This window comes from Tetrao urogallus, assembly GCF_951394365.1.
Source record: "Tetrao urogallus genome assembly, chromosome: Z".
In the NCBI taxonomy this organism is placed as follows: Eukaryota; Metazoa; Chordata; class Aves; order Galliformes; family Phasianidae; genus Tetrao; species Tetrao urogallus.
The window spans coordinates 60,367,331-60,387,898 of NC_136816.1; the positions used below are offsets into that span (position 1 = coordinate 60,367,331).

The 20,568-nt window shown below is 36.3% G+C and overlaps 1 protein-coding gene across 2 annotated transcripts in view; it reads right to left on the minus strand.

Annotated features, from left to right (window-relative positions):
- The window catches only part of PARP8 (poly(ADP-ribose) polymerase family member 8), a gene marked incomplete at both ends in the record, with an annotated part of 109,212 nt that overhangs the window by 26,274 nt on the left and 62,370 nt on the right, over positions 1-20,568 (minus strand). For both annotated transcript variants that reach the window (XM_079548490.1, XM_079548489.1), the window contains 8 exons: positions 4,575-4,670; positions 4,773-4,826; positions 7,086-7,650; positions 9,687-9,812; positions 11,161-11,227; positions 14,532-14,622; positions 16,279-16,339; positions 18,667-18,761. In XM_079548490.1, coding sequence (XP_079404616.1) covers positions 4,575-4,670; positions 4,773-4,826; positions 7,086-7,650; positions 9,687-9,812; positions 11,161-11,227; positions 14,532-14,622; positions 16,279-16,339; positions 18,667-18,761 — 1,155 coding nt within the window. The remainder of the gene's footprint in view (positions 1-4,574; positions 4,671-4,772; positions 4,827-7,085; positions 7,651-9,686; positions 9,813-11,160; positions 11,228-14,531; positions 14,623-16,278; positions 16,340-18,666; positions 18,762-20,568) is intronic.

Consider the following 20,568-nt stretch of genomic DNA (forward strand, 5'->3'; position numbering starts at 1 on the left):
CCCTGAAGTGATTTCAGGGAATCTCCATTTTTCAGTGGCATTCTATATATGCATGTATTTCTATGCATCCATTTAAGTGTTCATAAATTTGGGTGCACTGCAAAAAATCATTAGATCTAATAATGCTCCTGAAATAGATACTAAAGAAAGAAGCTATATGGAGAACGCATATTGACCCCCATCTTGTATAGAAAAGATGTGAATACCTACATGGAGGAATTGCTAACTTCAGTGGCTTTTTTTTTTTTTTTTTTTAAAGGGTGAAATTTAGTAACGAACCATGGATTTTTATAAAAATGTGTTACTACTTCATGATGTGCTATTGTACTCTTTGACCACTCCCTATCCCCTTAATTCAAACACAGCTCCCTGTGAAAAAATTATGTATCTGGTTTGAAGTTACTTCATCTATATACTCTGTTTCTACTAATGCATACAGTTGTGAAGTACATACAGGGACTCTACCTGGCAATTTTTCTGGACATTGGGGAACATTTGGAGTCGAGAGGTAGATGGTTGTTAGTCCTGCAAGATCCATAATCTGTTTCAAACAGGAGCTCCCAAGTGAAATATTAAGAATTTCTTCTTAATTCCCTTGAGTATGATAGTCTCTTTATCCTCAGTAGGAGAGAAAGATAGCCTAACAACCAAAAATTCCTGTATTATTACAGGATCCCTGAACCAGCAGGAAGTATTTGCATTGTTACTGTGAGCTCTGGAGCAAAACACATGTCTATTTTATGAGTATGAACTTGAAAGTATGCCATTTTGCTATTCACTGTTTTACAACAGACTTCTTCCATATAGTGGTACTTCTGCCGTGTTGGTATAGTGTCTGAATTATACTATTTAAAAAATCCATCACACTGTCATCAAGTTACTTTTATCTTGTGGGAAAGATGTCAAGATTTTAAGAAAGCAGAAGTAAATTGAAACAGATATTAAAAAAAATCACCTCCCCCAAAATGTTATCTAGGGAAAGAAATCACAGTCCTCAGAAGGAAGCTTGCACTGAGAGATTCTGACTGAAAGATAGTGTATAATCAAGGTAAAAATACAGGTTGTAATACAAATCTCCACAAAGGGAAATCTTATCTCACAGCTTCACTTGGAATCTTTACCAGTCTTGAGGATGGCACCACATTGCACAAGTCCTAAATAACCAGCACAAAAGACTGCACCAAGGCATAGGAGATAAGTATTAAAGTATTAAGAGAATGTAATTATCTTGTGATAGCAACTGTTAAAATTTTAAGCTGCATTTCAAGGCAATTAATTAAGCTATGCTACAGTTCAGGAAAGGTGTCAGGCTGACACCAAGGAGTACTGCAGAATCAAATTATTTACTGGCATCAATGAGTTTTGCTTCTTTGCAACTGCATAAACACCAGAACATCCAGACTAAACATGTTTAAAATGAACTTCTCATGCCATAACTTTGCTAAGCTTTCTTAAATTCATATGTCTTGTCATTAAATAAAGGTCCAAATGGGTGATAGAAAACTCATCATGTACACTCAGATATGATCCCCACAAGCATTTGTGTACATGAACTATTCCTTAAAGGAAGAGAAAAGGAAATCATCCAGAGTTATGTAGTTGGTGACATCTTCTGCAATACAACCAGCTTTAGATAAAGCCTGTCAATGTAATGAAATTGACAGGCTGAATGAAAAAGACATGATTATCTGAAGAAAATGGGAGCAAGACACAGAATCTAAAAATAAAAGCAGTCAGGTTCAGACCTTTATGACAACTGAAGAAGATATCATGGCCTCAAAACCACAAGCCCTCCAAAGCCCCTTATGAAAGCTGGGAATACTAGAAATGGGATACATGAAATGACATAAGGCATTAGGCATCCACATAAGGATCCCATGCATCCTTCCTTTACTGACCGCCTACAGGCATTCTGTTTAATAAAGTACTATATTTCTGAGATCTGCTGTTGTAGCAGCACTGCATGCAGAGTATTCTTTCAATTGGGTCATTCCTCATTCCTTTTACATGCATTTTCTTTATACATTATATCTATACTAAGACAAAGGTGCATACACACACATATGTATGTGCAGCTAAAGTATGCATATAAGCCACAATTGCCTATAGGCTACTCTCCCACTGCTTTCTGAAGAAGCAAAAATTTCCTCAGAATCCTTTGGCAAACTCAAGCTATATTCAAATCAGTATCCTTTCTCACCTTCTACAGAACTATAGACTGATTAATGGAGGCTCTATATTGCTTCTGCAGTCATTCAAGCACGCACAGAGCATGCTAGATTTCCTCCTGCTATCTTCATCTCTCTGGGTTACATAAGGACATCTTTCATTTTTGCAAAGCTTGCTAGGTTATTCAGCTTGCAAAGGCGCTGAGGAATATGTGTTTACTGCAAACACGTTTTCACTTTTCACTGCTTTGAAGCACTGACAAACTCTCAATAGGATGGTAAAAATGTCCCCTCTTTATGCCAAGAAAATGTCCTAGAGAAAAGTCATTCTCAGGAATTTTGATTCCTAAGGTGGGAAAGCAAGGGTTTTTTTTTTAAAACTTAGAGCAGATGATTTTCCAATTTGTTTCTTTTTAATAGTTCATTGTGTGAACAGGAAGAAATCCTACTGTTTACTTTTTGTTATGGATGATAGATAAAACCCAGTCATTTAAATAATTAGAGTATCTAAGCTTTCTATCTAATTCACTCAGTCTTATCCTGTCACAGGTAGCAAGCATTATAGCACATCTGAAGACAAAAGACAAGGAACTGGTTCATTTTCCATAGCCTTCTAATATCTGACAGGATCTGACAGAAAGCCATGTTTTTAAAAAGCAGATTTGAGCTTGAGGAGGCAAATAGATACCTCATAGCATTGCTAGAAGTATGAAGGCTTTACATGTCCTGAATTGGTATTAATCAAAAATGTAGATGCTTTTGCAAATTCTAACAGCAGCCTACTTGCTGGCTATTGTCAGAACACTTAACTCTGGCAGCACTTGGTGACACCGGGGATGACTCTGACATTACTTTTGCTACTATGTAAGCAGTAATTTAGTTCCTGAATTTAGTTCCACAGGTCTATCATAGATGATGCCTGCTTCAACTCTTGTGTACTTGCTGATAATATTGTGAAAAAATTGGTAGATGAGACATTAGATCATTTACGCACTGATACTAAACACTGTTTTCCACAGACTTAATGGTTTTTTAGATAAGAAGTTTTCACAATATAATTGAAACAAGAATTCTAAATTGCAAGGTCCTTCCTGAAAGTACGAGGGAGATGACTGTCCCTCACCATTCTGCCCTCATGAGGCCCCATCAGGAGTACTGCACCCAGGTCTGGGCCCCTAAAGGAAATATGTTGGGTTGGGATGTGAAGCTTTTGGAGAGGGTTCATAGGAGGGCCACAGAAATGACCAGAGGGCTGGAGCACCTCTCCTATAAAGACAGGCTGAGGGAACTGGACTTGATCAGCCTGGAAAACAGAAGGCTGCTGGGAGATCTCATCGCTGCCTTCCAATATTTAAAGGGAGCTTGTAAACATGTGGGAAAGCAATTTTTTACACGGGTAGATAGCGATAGAACAAGGGGAAATGGTTTTAAACTAAAGGAGGGGTGGTTTAGATTGGATGTCAGGAAGAAGTTTTTCATGGAGAGGGTGATGAGGTGTCGAAACAAGCTGACCAGGGAGGATGTGGATGCCCATCCCTGGAGGAGATTAAGGCCAGGCTGGATGGAGCCCTGGGCAATCTGATCTAGCACTTGATCTAACAGCTGGCAGCCCTGCTTGTGGCAGGGGGTTGGAACTTGATGATCCTTGAGTTCCCTTCCGACTTGGGCCATTCTTTGATTCTATTATCATTCTCCTATATGTTTCTTTACAAAGCTGCACTAATCTAGTAGCTCCAGGCAAATTGTGTCTTTCAGGACTAATCTTATTTTTTTCTAATTTGTGTTGTCCCCAATGGTATGAGAGGGTGCACCATTTAGCTTATAAAATTCCTGGTTCTCAGTCAGACAGGACTGAAGAACAGCTGTATAACTAGATGGAGCTTAGGCATGCTGAACAACCACATTACCCTAGCTACGTCACTGCTACATCAGACACTTCACAGAACATCTCATGGCTTTTTTATCACATTACAGTGAATGAGCAAAAGAGGGCCAGAAGCACTTCAAGACTTCATAGCATAATCACCAGAGTATCTGAATACTGTGATGGCTCAAAGTCTGAGGTGACCCTGAGGTTTTAGAAGGATGCCAGGGGACCGTGAAAATAGTCCAGCTCACTTCCTACAGTTTATCTGGTTACAACCATATACAATAACAGTATTCAGTGAAATATATCTCTTTTAAATTTCTATAGTTACAAACAAGCCTGCTTTCCATCTCCCTTGCAATATGTTTTTTTCAAAATTTCAGTAAAATCTAGTTAATATGCATTACATTTCTGCATCTTGAATGAATATTAGGATGAAACAGATCTTAAATAATTCAGGAGTTTTCAACAGCTTTATATGGTCTGTTACTTAAGGCTTTAGAAAATGCATTGTTTATCCCAGCAAGTGTACAACTTACCCTCAGCATAGGACCATTCTGGAACACATGGGGTTCATCACAAACTACACAGTATTCATTCAATACTGGTATCCGCTGCTCAGCAAATTCAATAGTCTGAGAACAATGAAAATGAGAATAACAGCATCTGCTTAAAAAAATTAACAGTCAGCTCATGCTCAAAGGTGTTTCAAAAATGGGTAAGACATGACATCCTACCTGCACAAGAAAGCCACGGTCTCGTACTGGAATGCATTTTGCACCATAGTTTTGCTGCAAGGAAAAAAAATTCAGGCAACTTCAATGTTGGTAAACTAATGATAAGGAAATGATAAAATATTTTTAATTTTTGTATACAAAAATTTAATTAAATTATTAATATTTGCATTTAAAAAAATGCCTAATTTGGACAAGCCGTTATAAATGAACAATCCTTTTCCTTGTTCACTGAATGAAGGATGAATTTTTAGCATTCTTAAACCTGATGAGTTTTTTATCTCAGCATCCCGAAAACTTGAATCCCATATGGAAACACCCTCACCTTCACTCCATTCAAATGAACTGACATTGGGTAACTATCTTTAAATTTTTACCATGTATTGTCTGTCTAAATATGCACTACATACCTAGGCTTGAATGACTAATGTAATTCACAGAAGTGCAGAAAATCTTTTTTCTTTTATACTCATAACAATCTCACCTCAGAGAACACCATGCTAACAGGTGCTGAGATCCCACTCAGGCTCCTTCTGCCTTTTTCTTTCAATATAAAACAGTGTAAATTAGAAGGTACTTTTGCTGTATAAATCAGTAAGGTGCACTCCCTTTATGTTGACATCTATTCTAATCAGCCCTTGTTTTGAGTTAAAATCAGGTTGTTTCTCTTGGTGTGTTTTTTTTTGTTGTTGTTCGTTTGTTTGCTTGTTTTGTAGTTACTGTTTTTAAATAGGCTTATTTGTTTTAATTCTCTAACTGTTGATTTGTCAATATTTACACTTTTTTCTTCAGGGAAATAATCTCACCGATTGTATCTGTATACGACATTCAAATATCTTAGGTAAGAACTGAAAAGAAGTTAGGGTCCTAATTCATCACTAACGTAGAGTCAGATAACCAAATTACTCAAATATCTGTTGCCTGTATGTAGGATGTGAAAAGGACTCTTAATGCCCTTTTGCTGACAACAGGGAAATGACACCTGACCATGTATATGGTGATTTTCTCTCAAAGCAAATGCATTATAGTAATAAAATTATTGGTAGTTTTTATAGACTGTCAAGCAAGGTTTGTATTTTTTCCAGATCAGCCAATAATATCAGTAATGAAATCACTCAGTCAACTCTTCATTATATCATCAAAATCAATGGGACTTTTCCTATTAACTTAAGGATATAAAAGTCTGATAAGTACAGACTGCCTCTGCTGATTCAGGAAAAAAATTAGTATCTAAACTGCAACAGGCAAAAAGTCTGTTGGATGACCTTAAATTAATTTTGTTGTGCATATTACAGGAATCAACAACATGGCATGCAAATAAATGATTTAATGATAGCACATTACTGCTTTTAGATTTGATGAGTATAGCTCATGGTTTATTAAACTGATTTATCACAAGGTACATAACACACTCACTGCAATTTCACTGTTCAGCCTGCACATATTTAAATATATGTATGGCATTTCAAGACAGGATCACCATTTCTGCAGGCTGAGAATATCAAGGTGCCACTGAGCTAAGGCAGTGGAGAGGACTGTCTCCTAAGTAATTCTGCTCACATTTAGCACAGAAAACAGACCAGTTCCCTGAAAGAGCATAGACCTGCTTAGCATAGACATCTTTTAAGAGGTGGAAGCAGAATATGTGTTAATTAAGTTTAAGCTCTATCTCCTAAATTAAGAACATGCATTACTCTTTCTTTTCTCAGTCATTCATTTCTCTGGTGAAAGATAAATGGGCAGTGTGGGTCTAATTCCTGACTTCCAGTTGTCAGCGTGTTTGAAGGTTAAACATTTTGCAAAACACAGATTTGCAAAAGGTGAGCTGAACCATGACTGCATTTATTTCATTACAATGTTAGTCACAGATGAAAAGAGCAGGAGAGGAGGCTTGGCACCTGAATGAGCCAATGGATGGCTCTCCCCATGAAGCACACGGGGAAGTTAGGAAGGACATGTATGACCAAGACAATTTTCCTGCGTAGCAGCTCACACTGCATTCTCCTCCTGCAGTAAGAAAGAAGGTAAGCAAGGAAGTGTGCAACTGAACATTTCCTGTGGCCAATATCTGTACACTGAGCTGCATTCAAGATGAAATTTGAAGTCTCTGTCTTCACCTAGGCAGATTCCATTTTTATGATGTTTATATTTGTATGCTTAGCTGTTTAAATGCACCTTAAAAAGCTGACTTCATTGTTCTTCATTTAAGTACCTGCTAACATATCCCCTGAATATTAATACTTTTGCATAACAGGCATAACAGGATGTTTGGAAAATAATAAGAAAATGAGTGGAATTTTAAAAATTACTACGCACAGCAGCTTGTGAAGGTGATGATGAAGATGGTGTTAAGATACCAATAAGCCCTGAGGTAAGAGAGAGCCGCCTGCCCTCTGCTATGTTGGACTCCTTGAAAGGCTCCATTTTGGATGATTTAGGGGCATTGGAGTAGGTCTTGCTGAGTAATTTGTGATTCTTCAATCCATCCAATTCTTCCATTCTAAGATTACTAGAGTAAGACCTGCTTAAAAGTTTGTGGGGCTTCAAGGTGCTGTTGTGCTCACATCGAGGATCCCCAGAACATGATCTACTTAATAACTTGTGGGGCTTTAAAGTAATGCACTCCTCCTGCTTGACAGCTGCAGAGCAAGAACGGTTCAAGAGTTTGTGCGATTTAATAGCCATCGTCTGTTCAGCTCTGGGGTCACTAGACAATGAGCGGCCAAAGGTTCTATGAGATTTTGTGGCACACACATCCTCTGCCTTAACTGTGCTGGAACAAGTCCTTCTCAGTAGCTTGTGAGTTTTGGAGATGCCGTCTTGTTCTGACTTCAGTTTTGATTTATTTTTACCACAGCCAGGTGGAGGATAACTTGGCGACCTTAAAAACACAGAAGAGGAAGACATAGTTGGAGCATAATCAAAACTGAGAAAAGCAAGTAAGTTCAGATCTACACACTAATTTTTGAGTGCAACCTGTCTTTATGAATTTAACAAGTGATAAAGAGAGCCCCACCTCCCTCCCCCCGAAAGAGCAAATGTCTGCAGAACCAATTTCCCAATACCAAATAGATGTCTTAACTCCTATGTTTACACAAACACTCTAGTAGCTTTTTAAGTAGAAGTTAAAGATATATCCTTACAGTGTTTGATATGGTTCCTACATCTTTAAGCAAACCATTCATTCAGGAAATCATTTTTTAAATTAAAACCATAAAATATTATAACACATTTTTTATCAAAATATCTCTTTTCTATTTAGTAATAATGGCATGATTCCATTAACATTACCATCTTTTAGACATAACTTAACAAATTCTATATGCAGATCCTGTGATAGATATAATGAGCAATGAAACTTGCAGAAGTGTAAGTCAGCTGGAATTAGCTTTTTCTATTTAATTTTAGTCTCACAGTAATTTCAATGTTTTGTGGAAGCCCACTTGATGCTCTTCTGTCACACTTTAGACAGATTCTAGCTCTGTAACTCTAGAAATAAGAATGTAAGGGATCCATGTTACAAATACAGAATTAAAGAACAAAAAGGCTTTTGCAAAACAACATGCACAGGTACTGTTACATTACTATAATGTTCACATTCACATTCACCTGTCCTTGCAAAGTAAGAATTAGTATCACGTATGCCAAATTGTTTTCCTGTAGCTTATAAGCAACCCGATCTTTTTTTGTCTTGAATCAAAGAAAAAAGATCTGAAACTCCAAGGGGTTCACCAGAGGCTGGCAAGTTTCCTCACAATATTATCAAATGGCGACAGTGGAAAACGCATATGGAGCTCACTGACTCACTTTTGCAGTTAAATCATGGCCACCCTAGGGCAGAAAGGAGGTAGGAATGCAGGCAGGGAGGGAAAGTCTCCACATCTGGGCTAAAAGTGGTCTTCGGAACTGCAGCAGCAGCTGCCATAGCAAGATGAGAAAGACTGGGCTAGCTTTTCTCTCCTCTTTTTGATCAAAACCAAGTCCCAACCTTCAGTGTGCATTTCACAATGTGTTGAACAGGTAACTATCTTTGAAAAGACAAATCTTTAGTCATCTTTGATATTCCTCTGCTCTTCAAACATGAATTAGTACCCTCTCTCTCTCTCTAAATTCATAGAATTTAAAATTGCCAAATTCATAAAAAAGAATAAATGTTCAAAAGAAAATCACTCAACAGATATTCATGAAAGAGATGATCTGTGACCTTTTTATAAGCAGGAAAACATGCTAGAGTAAATAGTCATTTTCCTGAAAGACATAAAACCAGAGCCTCATTTTACAGACACTTAAGAGTATGAGTAACTAGAAGAACTCATAATGAATTCCATTTACTATTCATAAAATATTTTCTTACATTTTTAATACCTTTGTTTTTTGAAATTCTGTGCTTGCATTTCACAAGTGGTGAACACTCCTTTAACTCAAATACAAGAGAGGAGTAGGTATTCAGGAGGTCTTAAATTCAGTCTTGGATTAATAACTACTTGAGTTTTAAAAGATTAAAAAAGTACACACAGCTGTGGAAAGAACTGCTGGCCAGCCACAGAAATACGTATAAAAATTCTTGCTACTCAAGTAACAGTCAAATGCTACCAAGCTAGTAAAAATACAAATACAACTAATTTAAATGATATGATATGAAATGAAATGATATAAAATCAATTATTTCCAGTTTTAAATGAATCATGGCTGTTTCAGAGAGCAAGGCACTGACACATTTTGTCTTCACATAGTTACGGTAGCTGCAATACTGCCTAGTTCGCTTTTGAAGTCATGCAAGGCAAGGACTGGAAACCCATGAGATAAGATATAAATAGAGCACTTCCCTGTCGAGAAAAGTCAACACTTCGCCTTGTGAAATATGCTGTGGATTTTGAACTGGTTGTAATGATAAAAGCTCATTTTTCTTGCTATTACCTGCGCAATGTAGAAAAGATGTGCAGAGGGGATTTCACCTTTTTGTCAGACACTTTCTTATTGTGCGTACAATTAGATTTCTCTTTGCTATTCTTCCACTGCTGTGTTACAAATGTCTGCATTATTCTGCAAATTAGGAAAGAAAAAAGACTTTCTTATTGTAAGCAAGTCAAATGCACTTTAATATTAGTATCCCTCTGTTAACAAAGCAGCCTACATAATGCAACATCCTCACTCTATAGGCAGAGTTTCTCTGTCACATATGTAGACTGATGAATGGGCAACTTAATTCCTCAAAATCCTTTCTTTTTCTCCCAGTTAAACTTATTCACATGGAACTCTTATTGAGAATAAAATCTGTGTGAACAACCACTCCAGGACTTAACATACATATGCCTCTCAAGGAGATCTAAAGATAAACTAATTCAGGGACATTTCATTCAACTCTAGGTGTCTGCCCTGCCAGTGACTGCAGAAGAAAGATCCAGGAGCCACACTCCTCAAGTGCACACTCTAAGGCACAAACATGAAGGCAGGATATTGAATATTACACTACCCAGAGGGGCTTACAGAGAAGCTAGAGCTAGACACTTCCCTGAGGTGCACAGCAAATGTTGCACCAAGAGAAGCTAAAAAACAAAAAACAAAAAACCACCATAGAGACTACAAAGAAAAAGCATCCGCAAGAACAGCAGTAAAGTACAACATGCTCCCAATAGAGGCTGAAGAGAGTTTTCATGTCTGAGGAGCTTTCAAATTTTTTCTTCAAAGTCATGAATCAGAAAGATTTCAACAACATTGCTTCATTTGTAAATTTATGAAAAGGGAGCACTGAATTGCTTTAAACACCAAACAGCAAGAAGATTTTTTTCCTTGAAGAAATTCATGCTGCTGTAAGGATCAGACATTAAAGTCTATGTTCCCATCATTTCATTACATATAGACAAGCATATATGAAAAGACGACTCAGCAAAAATTGTATTAAATTCAATTATACTCCGAACACATGAAAATCCTACTTTGTCCTCTCACATTCTTCTTTCCCGCCCTCAAAACCTGGGTCTCATTACTGTGGTAAATCCTAGAGGTCACCATGAAAGTACCGTCCCCTTAAAGTACTGATGATGCTCAAAAAGACTCCTGCTACAGAGACTTTATAACCGAAGCAGAAACATGAAAATGAACATTTTCAGCTACAGCCTTTTCAAACTTATATAACTAACTTTCTAAATGATAATAAAGTGACAGAAAACTCTGGTAGGGAGCACAAATCAAGTTCTGTGCTACAAATGTCAAAATTAAGCTTAAAAAGGCCAATTTTCTAACTTTTATTTAAAAAAAAAAACATGCTCAAGGAATTTTGATCTAACTAACCTGACAACCTTGTAGATTTTATTCTACTGGGAACTGAAAAATATATAGTATTTACCTAGGAAGTGAAAGAGGATAGTGAAAAGCACTTTTTCAGACTTACTTTTTCAACTGATGTCCCAGACCAAATCTTTCTTTAGTAGAGATCTGAAATACATCCACAGTCGGCACTATGATAAAACAAGACACTGTTGAATTTAAAGGAATAACCAAGAACTTATAACAATAAAGTCATATGTAAGGATATTCTATCTGAACATTTACTACAAGCAATGTCACTGAACGAATGGTAAAAGTGGTCATGTCACCTGAGTCCATGAAGAAATTAATGTTCCTTTTCAGAGTATCAGCCAATATAATTTGCAATCTTGCAAATTAGTAATTTAAAAATTGGATTCCTTAGAACATATCTCTTCTCACGGATGTTAATCATAAAAATGTATCTTTACTACTAGAAAGCAACACCAGATTAAATGTATCTGGGCTGGTAATTCACCTCATCTAATCTTTTACATTTTCTTTTAAGTATGTACTCTTAATACACACAGATTATGATACCTTAGTTGTAAATTTATGCATAGAAAATCTTAACTTGAAAAGTCAAGGTGCCTCTATATGGCATTTTTTGTTACTTGCTGCGGGTCAGCCTGAATGAACTGCTAAATGCAGTGTCTGTAGACTAAAGTGAACATGCTGTCACTGAAAAAACAATGATTTCATTCCTTCGTAACTGACAATTAAATTAAGCCCTTTCCCAGAAAGATCTGAAACACTTTCTTTAGTATGTCAACAGACATATACCAGGTTTTCTCAAAAAAAATCTGAGAGTTTTCCCCTCTAATCTGACTTTCAGAGATTTATAAAGATGCAGTGTACAAGAGTATTTTTTATTTTGGGGAAGGCTATTCTGCTTCAGAATTGAAAATTCTGTAGTAAAGGCAAAATTAATTTATGTTCCTCATAAAAATGTATAAAAGATATGACCTTGAATCTGCATATGAAGAAAACCTGTATCTAGTCAATTATTTCTCCACACTGGTACAGTTCATACGAACACGAAGAAAACAAAAGCAGAACAAACCAAATTAACCAGTATCTGAGTTTTCTTTCTAAGGGCATTTTAATACAACATTCTTAATCATCCAAACTCATCAACTAAGTGCCTGGTATATGCATTCCAATTGCCAAGGATTACCTTGAATTTTCCATCCTACCATTAATATGCTCATCTGTCTGAAAATTGAAAGCATAAGAGATGGAGGCTGGAAATTAGCTCCTGGTATTACTAAAATTATTAAATGACATTTACTAGATAGAAGTGGCAGGCGAATTTGAGCACCTCTTAAAAGAGACTCAGGTCCTTGAAACAGAACAACAACCAACACATATTACAAGTGCAAACAGAAGAGATAACGACCATAGTAAAATAAAAAATGAAATGAAAGCAAAAAATCTGAGGTTGTTTCGAATTTAATCAGAAAATCAGTAATTTAAAATCTGTATTATTTTGATCACTCTCATTCAAAAGGCCAAATTTTACTCTTTAATTTCCCATCAATAAATGCACAATTAAAAAAACATTATGTATCTAAGCCTGCTACCCAATTTGACTTGGTCCAAAGCACTGCAGATAATTTTAACTTAAGATTCTCATTCAAACATAACCTCATCTTCTAAAGAGGATAAATTACTTGATTAGGGTATCAGTGACTTTAGACTGTCAAATTTAAGACACATGGTGGGAGGTGAACTATTTTCAATGAGAATCACCATTCTTAGTTCCAGTAATCTTAAAATCTACAACTCTTGTCTAAGCTCTAGAGTCAGAGGAGGTAGTCCAGAGCCTCCAAGGGCTAATTCATCCTAATCTAGGACAGGTTTCTAAGGTACCTGGGACAAACTGGTACACTAATAAGACTAGGTATTAATTAGAAGAAAGACTGTGTAAAATCAAGATATTAAATAGCTATGAGGTGATAAAAATTTCTCCTTCTCCTTTGGAGTGTACTGTACAAAGGATACTTATTCATTTTATCAGCAGAAAGTATTATAAGAGAAAATTATGTAGCATAGAGGAAATTAACAGTCTCTAAGCACCATTTACAAGGGGAAAAGGAGTATGCAGAAAAAGGATCTTGTTAACACAAAAAATAATGGGTCTCGTTGTCCTTTTCTGGTGAATAAACTGACCTGACACAAACAGCATTTAGTGCAGCAAAACATTTGCCTCTGACCCTGATCTTGCTTTTCTCAATACCAATGCATTATCACAATCAGTGAGTTGCAGGATTTGGGAGTAAATTTTCCGTTCTAACCTTGTCAACAGTGCAAAAGACAAATTCTTGTTGCCTCTTATTTCACTATATCACTTCTTACTGCATGAAGTTCTTCACGCTTCACTCTCTTTTATCTGCTGCATTTTTTAAATTACATTTTGATAGAAATATTGTTAATACTAACACTGCTACTTGCTATGGCAAATACATATTTTAAAACTTGCATACTTACAGAAAAAATTGAAGAAATAAAGTACAAACAAAAGGACCAAAGTCAGGCAAAAAAAGAGTGATGTAACAAAACGATCATTTGAATGAACAGAACATGGCTTATAGTAAGCATCAGCAGACTACATATCCTACAAAAATAGCTTATTGGAACAGATTCAGCTAAACACGTTATGACTAAAAATATCTACTCATTTTCCAGAGGCAGAATTCTCCCACAGATACAAGCCTGAACTGACAGCTTGTACTGGAAGTCTCCAAAGTCAGACAAGTTACAATACAAGTTACACATCTGGTTCTGACTTTCTTCTCTAAAAATAAATATAAAATTGACTGTTGCATATGAATTCAGATCGTCAATCTCAGTTGATCCTGCATAAGTTTGGCCATTTTCACTCTCATGAGGAAGCTTAACTCAGCAACCAGAGTAGGATGCAAACATGACATTCAAAATTGTCATTCAACTATACAGATTGCCCAGAGTTCAGACATTCATATAAAAATCAGAAGCTGGCAGAATAAATATTATGGTCTGATTCTTCAGAGCTGCATGAAAAAGTGCATATTGACTTGCTTCCCAGATCTGTGTATGTATACCCAATCACTGATATCTGCTTCTGTAAAGATGATCCCTCAATTTCAAAAGTTAGGAAATCTCATGTTAGAAACAGTATAGACAATTATTCCTAAACCCTCAGATTCCTAATGGAAACAGTGGCATTTCAAAACTTATCAAGAAAACCAGTTGACAAGACTCACCTTGTAAGAACAAGACACCTATCTCATTATGGAGGGCCTTATCTTACAAATACACATAAGCGTAATTTCATACCAGCAGGACTGTCCTCAGCAGTAGATTTGAGCACATGCACAGTCAAAAGATTTGGCAGTGAATGAGTATCTAGCACCCAGAACACGTCTCAGAACAAGACATCACACAAAGGACATGAAAAACACACAGATGACTAACCTGGACCACTTAAGTACTGTGTAAGTGAACAGTGCAATCGCACCACTATGGGCTCTGTGCGAATTACATCCCAAGCAACAGCAATCTCTTCCTAGTTCAAAATAAAAAGGGAAGAGACACCATTAAACATCATGAAGAACAGCTGCATTTTGTCAGTTTACATTAAGAGTTGGTATAAACACCATCTATCCATTTAGCCAATCGTGGAATATTTAGATGTGAAAGAGGACAAACTACTCCTTGCTAACTCTCTTAAAAGCAGTTTTAAACTGTTTCTGAAGTCAGAATATGCCCATTTCAACAGAGCGTGGGTTTCTACAGGGCATTGCATTTGCAGTGTTTGCAGACACATTTCCATCTATCAAGAGATATTGCTTAAGAGCTGAGAAGAAGGAATTAAAGATGGAAAACACTCAAACCATAACATAGGGCAAAGCAAACATTTGATCCCTCTTATGAGTGACTAAAATAATTTAGAGTACAACCAAGTTCTTTTAAATTTTACAAGAGCCCAAGAAAAGCTTATGTGCTGTTCTGACCTGAGAATATGATATATATGTGCTGAAACTAACAACATTCCTAAAAGCACTATCTTGATTCATTGTCTAGAGAACAGGCAGCTACTGCACAAATGAGGTCTGTGTGTGCGTGAAGTTAATGACAACATAACAGAAGCCATGCTGTCAATCAACAGCACCACTGTCTTGTGTTTCTTTTGCTACTCAAGCCTCTCTCTGATCAGCTGCAGGTGATGATGAACACAGAGGAGATCTCCAGCTGACATCTGAAATCTGGGAAGAAAACTCTAATTCCAGTGTAATGTTAGAAAGCAGCATTTCTTTATTCCTTATAATATGTAAAACACAACTTGACAAATCAAGCTTGCAGTCTTGAAGTTCAAGTTATACATTTAAACAGTTAAGACAGACACATGCAGTACACTTGCAAACATATTCTTTCTTTTCCAAGAACTCATTAATAAAGGCTAATATTTCTCTGTGCATGCACGGTAGTGGCCTCTGGTGGTCTTCGACCACTTACTTTATCCCTGTTTTTCCATCATCAGCTTAATCACAGTGACTTTTGGCTGACCTTTTTCCCCAGCTTGGCAAACTTCCATTGCTTGTTAGGCCATAATGAGCAATTTTCTATATTAGTGCACTATAATCCAAAACAACATACATGAAATCGAAGGAAAAAGTCCTTTCACCCGGTGGATGCAAAGATAAAAGTAGTCTATTGTGACTCCAGTGCATCCATGAAGCAGAATCGTTGAGAAAAACAAGGCTGTTTACACACCGAGCAAAGTTAAAAAGGAAAGTTTTATGACCAGCACTCACTGATTCTTTTTGCTAAGTCTTTAAACTAACATACTGACCCCTATTACTAAACAAGCCTATATGGCCACAATCATCCCTCCTTCAGGACTGTATGAAGTGCTTTCAGCTAACTAATGTCTAAGATAGCAAAAAAGGAAACGCTTTATATCACTTAAAACATTTGCCATTCACAAAAAGAGTTTTAAAGGAAATATATATAGTAAACAAAAGTATAAAAAACATTTAAAAATTGTGATTGTAAAAGGAAAACGAAATGTTTCTGCTGGGTAGTAATCAATAACAAGGCCACTTGTGAAGATCAAACCTCTGAAAAAGGAAGGTCTCGGTACTTGTTTCAGAGTCTGAAGTGTAGCAGAATTAAATGGGTATTAAAGTTCATTATGCAGTTCTGTGATTAGATTACTTACATCAAGAAAGCTAACATCAATATGCAAATCAATATCTACATCATCAATGGCTCCATATTCCCTGAAAGGAAGAAATGACATTACATTAAAGCTCTTTAAGATGCTTCTGAGCCTCAGCCTAAGGAGTACTTATAAGGGAAGATTTTATAAAGGATAATGATAAAGCATAATGTTGACTTAAATTCAGAATGTGTATAAATATACTTTTACACAGATTGGATCAATAAATCCAGTGGGTGAATGTCTGCTGCACTGAAAACTTTCTTTCAAATCAAAGGGTGCAACTTCTTAATTTATTTTTTTAAATAATTTTCCCAAAGTCTATACCATTGGTGCCATGCATTTTTGTCTAACATATTGCACAAACAAACTAAGGAAACAATAATGGCCATACACTGTTGCTATTTACAAAAAAAGAAAATCCTAGTTTCATAGGTATTTTAGGTTCATAGCCAGTAACCTAAGCAGAGCCTTGAGATAAACAACTGAAGATAAATATAACACAGACTAAAAGGTGGCGTATGATACCTGTGGGATTGCTTCATACATTCAAGCATTTGCTTGTCAAAAGGTACCAATTGCGGCGTAATGCGCTCAAGGCAATAGGTAACGTTATTTTGTCTGCTGTGTGCAGTATTGCTAAAGTTCCCAAGGTGCAGATTTAACTTATGCTCATTGATGTTTCATCTGTCACATGGCAACAAAATCTAACAGAATCCTGTCGGGAAGTTTCAACCACTACTGCCATAGCACCATCCACTTCTGACAACATGGGCCAACATAACAAAACAGGAGGCATTGCTTTTGGAGCACTCCTGGTATGAAAGCGCATTCACTCTCAGTTTTTCAAACATCAGTTGACACTTTTTCTATGAAAAGCTTGCAGGTGCAGGAATTTTGTTTTTCAATACGTAAAGTTCCCTTTCTGACAGTAGGAGACCACAAAAACAAGGTCAGCTCTCTATGAAATGCATTTTTGTGGGTCTCACTGTTAGATAAGCTTGTTGCAATCAGAGAAGTGGAGCTGTTGGAGAGGGATGAAACTGAATGCCTAATTCTGTGTTTATCATTTCCAAGAATTCAAAAGTATTTTCCACCGTAATTGAGTGCAAGAAGCATGAAAGTTTTCTACATGCCAAAAGCCACAAATGCCAATTTCTAGTACAGTGAGCCTAAGGAGGTCGTAATGAAACACTGATTCAACAAATTAGACACATAACAGTTTTTGAAAGGTTACATACCAAGTTCCAATTTTAGAAGCCTGAGGGAGCACAATACCAAGGTATTCTCAATTTCATAGTTAACTGTTTGGCAACTAAACATTTATCTCATTCATTTCCTAAGCCCATACACAACTGTATGTTCAGTTCAATAGATCCCTGAAATGTAATGAATTTCCACTTAATTTCAAAAGACACATTACACCATATTTGTAGATATTATCTCTCAGACTAAAATAATAGAGATTATTGTTTAGAGGTTAATGGGAACTGTTACTTGCAATACACGTATGCCTAAGTTTATTATCTCTATATTAATATTCTCTATATTTCATTACTTTGTTATATGTCAGTTTTGATATTTTATTTGTAATTTTTCTGACAGGTGTTACATCTTGCCTGTTATTTTAATGAAATTATTAATATTACATAAATGGAAAATGAAGTTATAAAATACTTGAAGTGAATTCAATACATCATACAGCTATGCTCTAGAGCAGAACCATGCACACTTGTACACGTACTGAAAATCTTAACATAATCTCTCTGCAAACTCTCTAGCTCTGCAAAATATTCCTCTATTAGCTTAAGTAGAATTCTACAGTTTCCAATTTTACTACAGTAGAAATCTTTCCTAAAATCTACCTAATTTCTTGTTTGTTGCCCACAACCTAGCCTTATTTTCTCATTACAGCAATAGAGAACATTTGATCACTCCTGTTTATATACAGCCTCTGACTTTTTTTCCGGACTAGACAAAGCCAACTCCTTCTCCCTTCCCCTAAGGACAATATTTACTAAATCTCTTATCATTCATCTCGTCCACCTCCAGGGCAGAAGACAATATGACAGAGAAGGAGTTTAACAAGGGTTTAGAGTAATGCTGAATAGCATTTTTCAACAAATTACAACAGCCTTATCAGCTACCTACTGAACTGCAAAAGACAATGTTTTAGAACAGGTGTCCTGGTCCTGCTCTCAACATAGGCAGTTGTAAGAGTACTCAGCCATGAAATGAAGCCAAATCCAGCATCACTGTTAGCTATGAGAGCTCCTTTCTTTTGCCACAATACACAGAAATCATAGTTTTAGCTGTAGGGGTAAGTGTACATAGAAGTCATTTTCCAAATTTTTAAAGGTTCCACAATAAAAACAGTAAATAACATACCTGAGAGATACTGCATTAGGTCCATAGATCTCTCTCACTGCTATCAAATCAGCTTCCAGCTGCGGGTGTTTATGAAGTTCTCCATCATAGCTAACCTATCGGAACAAAATAATCTAGGAGTTCTTATTCATTTCATTACTGGCATCTGATCTAGGCTCTTGAAAGTTCCCCCTGCAAAATATTTTTCATAGAGATTTCTTAACAAGCTCAGAAAGAACTTCCTTGATGAGCTGAAGCACTGAAGTGGTATAACTCTTCAAAGCAATAATATAATATAATATTGCTGAGAAGAAAAGCAGGCACCTCTGTATCAAAATGTCAGAGGGTCCAACCCCTATTTGTGGAAGAGAAGATGGAAAGAACTCATTTCACTGCCCTGTCTTGTCCTGAGGGTTGTTCTGGATCTCTCAAAATTTTAAAACTGTAAAGCAGGAGAAGAATCAGATTTCCCCATTTCGTCAGTGCGGAGTAGGAAAGGACAAGCTTTCCTCCATTTGTTGCCATGCTCTCATGTATTGTACAGGCAGAATGGCCTAGCCTCAGCAAGAGAAGCACTAGACCATTCTATGCATTAAGTGCATATATATTACATTTTCAGTATATTACATATATATTAGCATATATTACATTTTCATATATTACATTTTTATATATATAATATATTACATATATTATATATATTACATTTTTTTAGCATATATTACATTTTCTGCATATGAGACCATTGGTGCAGTCAGATCAGATTGAAAAAGAAAAATAATTGATGAACACATTTTCATTTGAAGAATTTTTACCAAATAGGAACTGATGTAACACATATTTAGATATCGCACCAATTTTTTTCAAACTCCACATGAAAAGGAGATATAGTTATATTGGTGTTTACACTATAAAACAAAAACTGTGAGCCTGTCTAGCTAGGTTATGTGAAATAAAAAAAAATATATATTCTTTTTCATAAGGACAAAAATCCTTATTAAGCTCATAAAAATCCTCTAAATGTCTACTTCTATTTTCTTGGTAATCAATCTGCCTGCTTCTGTTAATTTAATGCTATCTCTTTATACCAGTTAGAATGATAATAATTTCACATAAGTTAATGAACTCTAGAGATATAGACAGATTCAGACATGAGAGTAGGATTTGGTCTGTACCTTTGCCAAAGTCAAAGAGTAAAGCGCTAATCTGTAATTTAGCCCTTCACACTCGTAAATATATCCTTATATATGAATCCTGCTGAGAATTCCTGCTACGCAGAATCCTATCTAATTGCAGTAGTTTCTTCAGTTCTCCCAGATCCAAGTGCTCTTGCACCGCAGTTCTGATATCTGGAGCCACACTTGTCATTACGTATCTAATTAAATAAATTTCAACTGAATTAAAATAACAATTGACTGATCAACTGAATAATTTGATTAGAGCTGGTAGTCTTCAACTGTAAGGCACACAATTCATCAGCACAGCATAGGCAATTACTTACAGATATCAGTGATATTCCCAACCAGAAAGGTTTAAGCCAATCATCCTTGTTCTGTTTGGGAAGACATGTCAGGACAATTTCCCCCACACACAAGCAAGGGAACAAAACTTTTTTTTTTCTTCCCCAAAGATGAATTCTTTCAGGATGTATCAATAATGTCCTGCTTCCAAAGAGGGCACAGCAATGATTTCTAAAATTGTGACTGTGGCTCACCTACCACTTTACTGCACTTAATACCTACATTTTTAACCATTCTAATGTACTAGTAGTAATGAAATCCAAACAGAATGCTATGCAGAACAGTGAACTGCTCAGCATAATGCTTTCTGCCATCTATTTTCTGATAGTAAGGGGTAATGAATTCCAAAAGAAAACAAAGAAGTGTCCTAGCAAACTGTTAGATCACAGTGTGGTTATTTTCC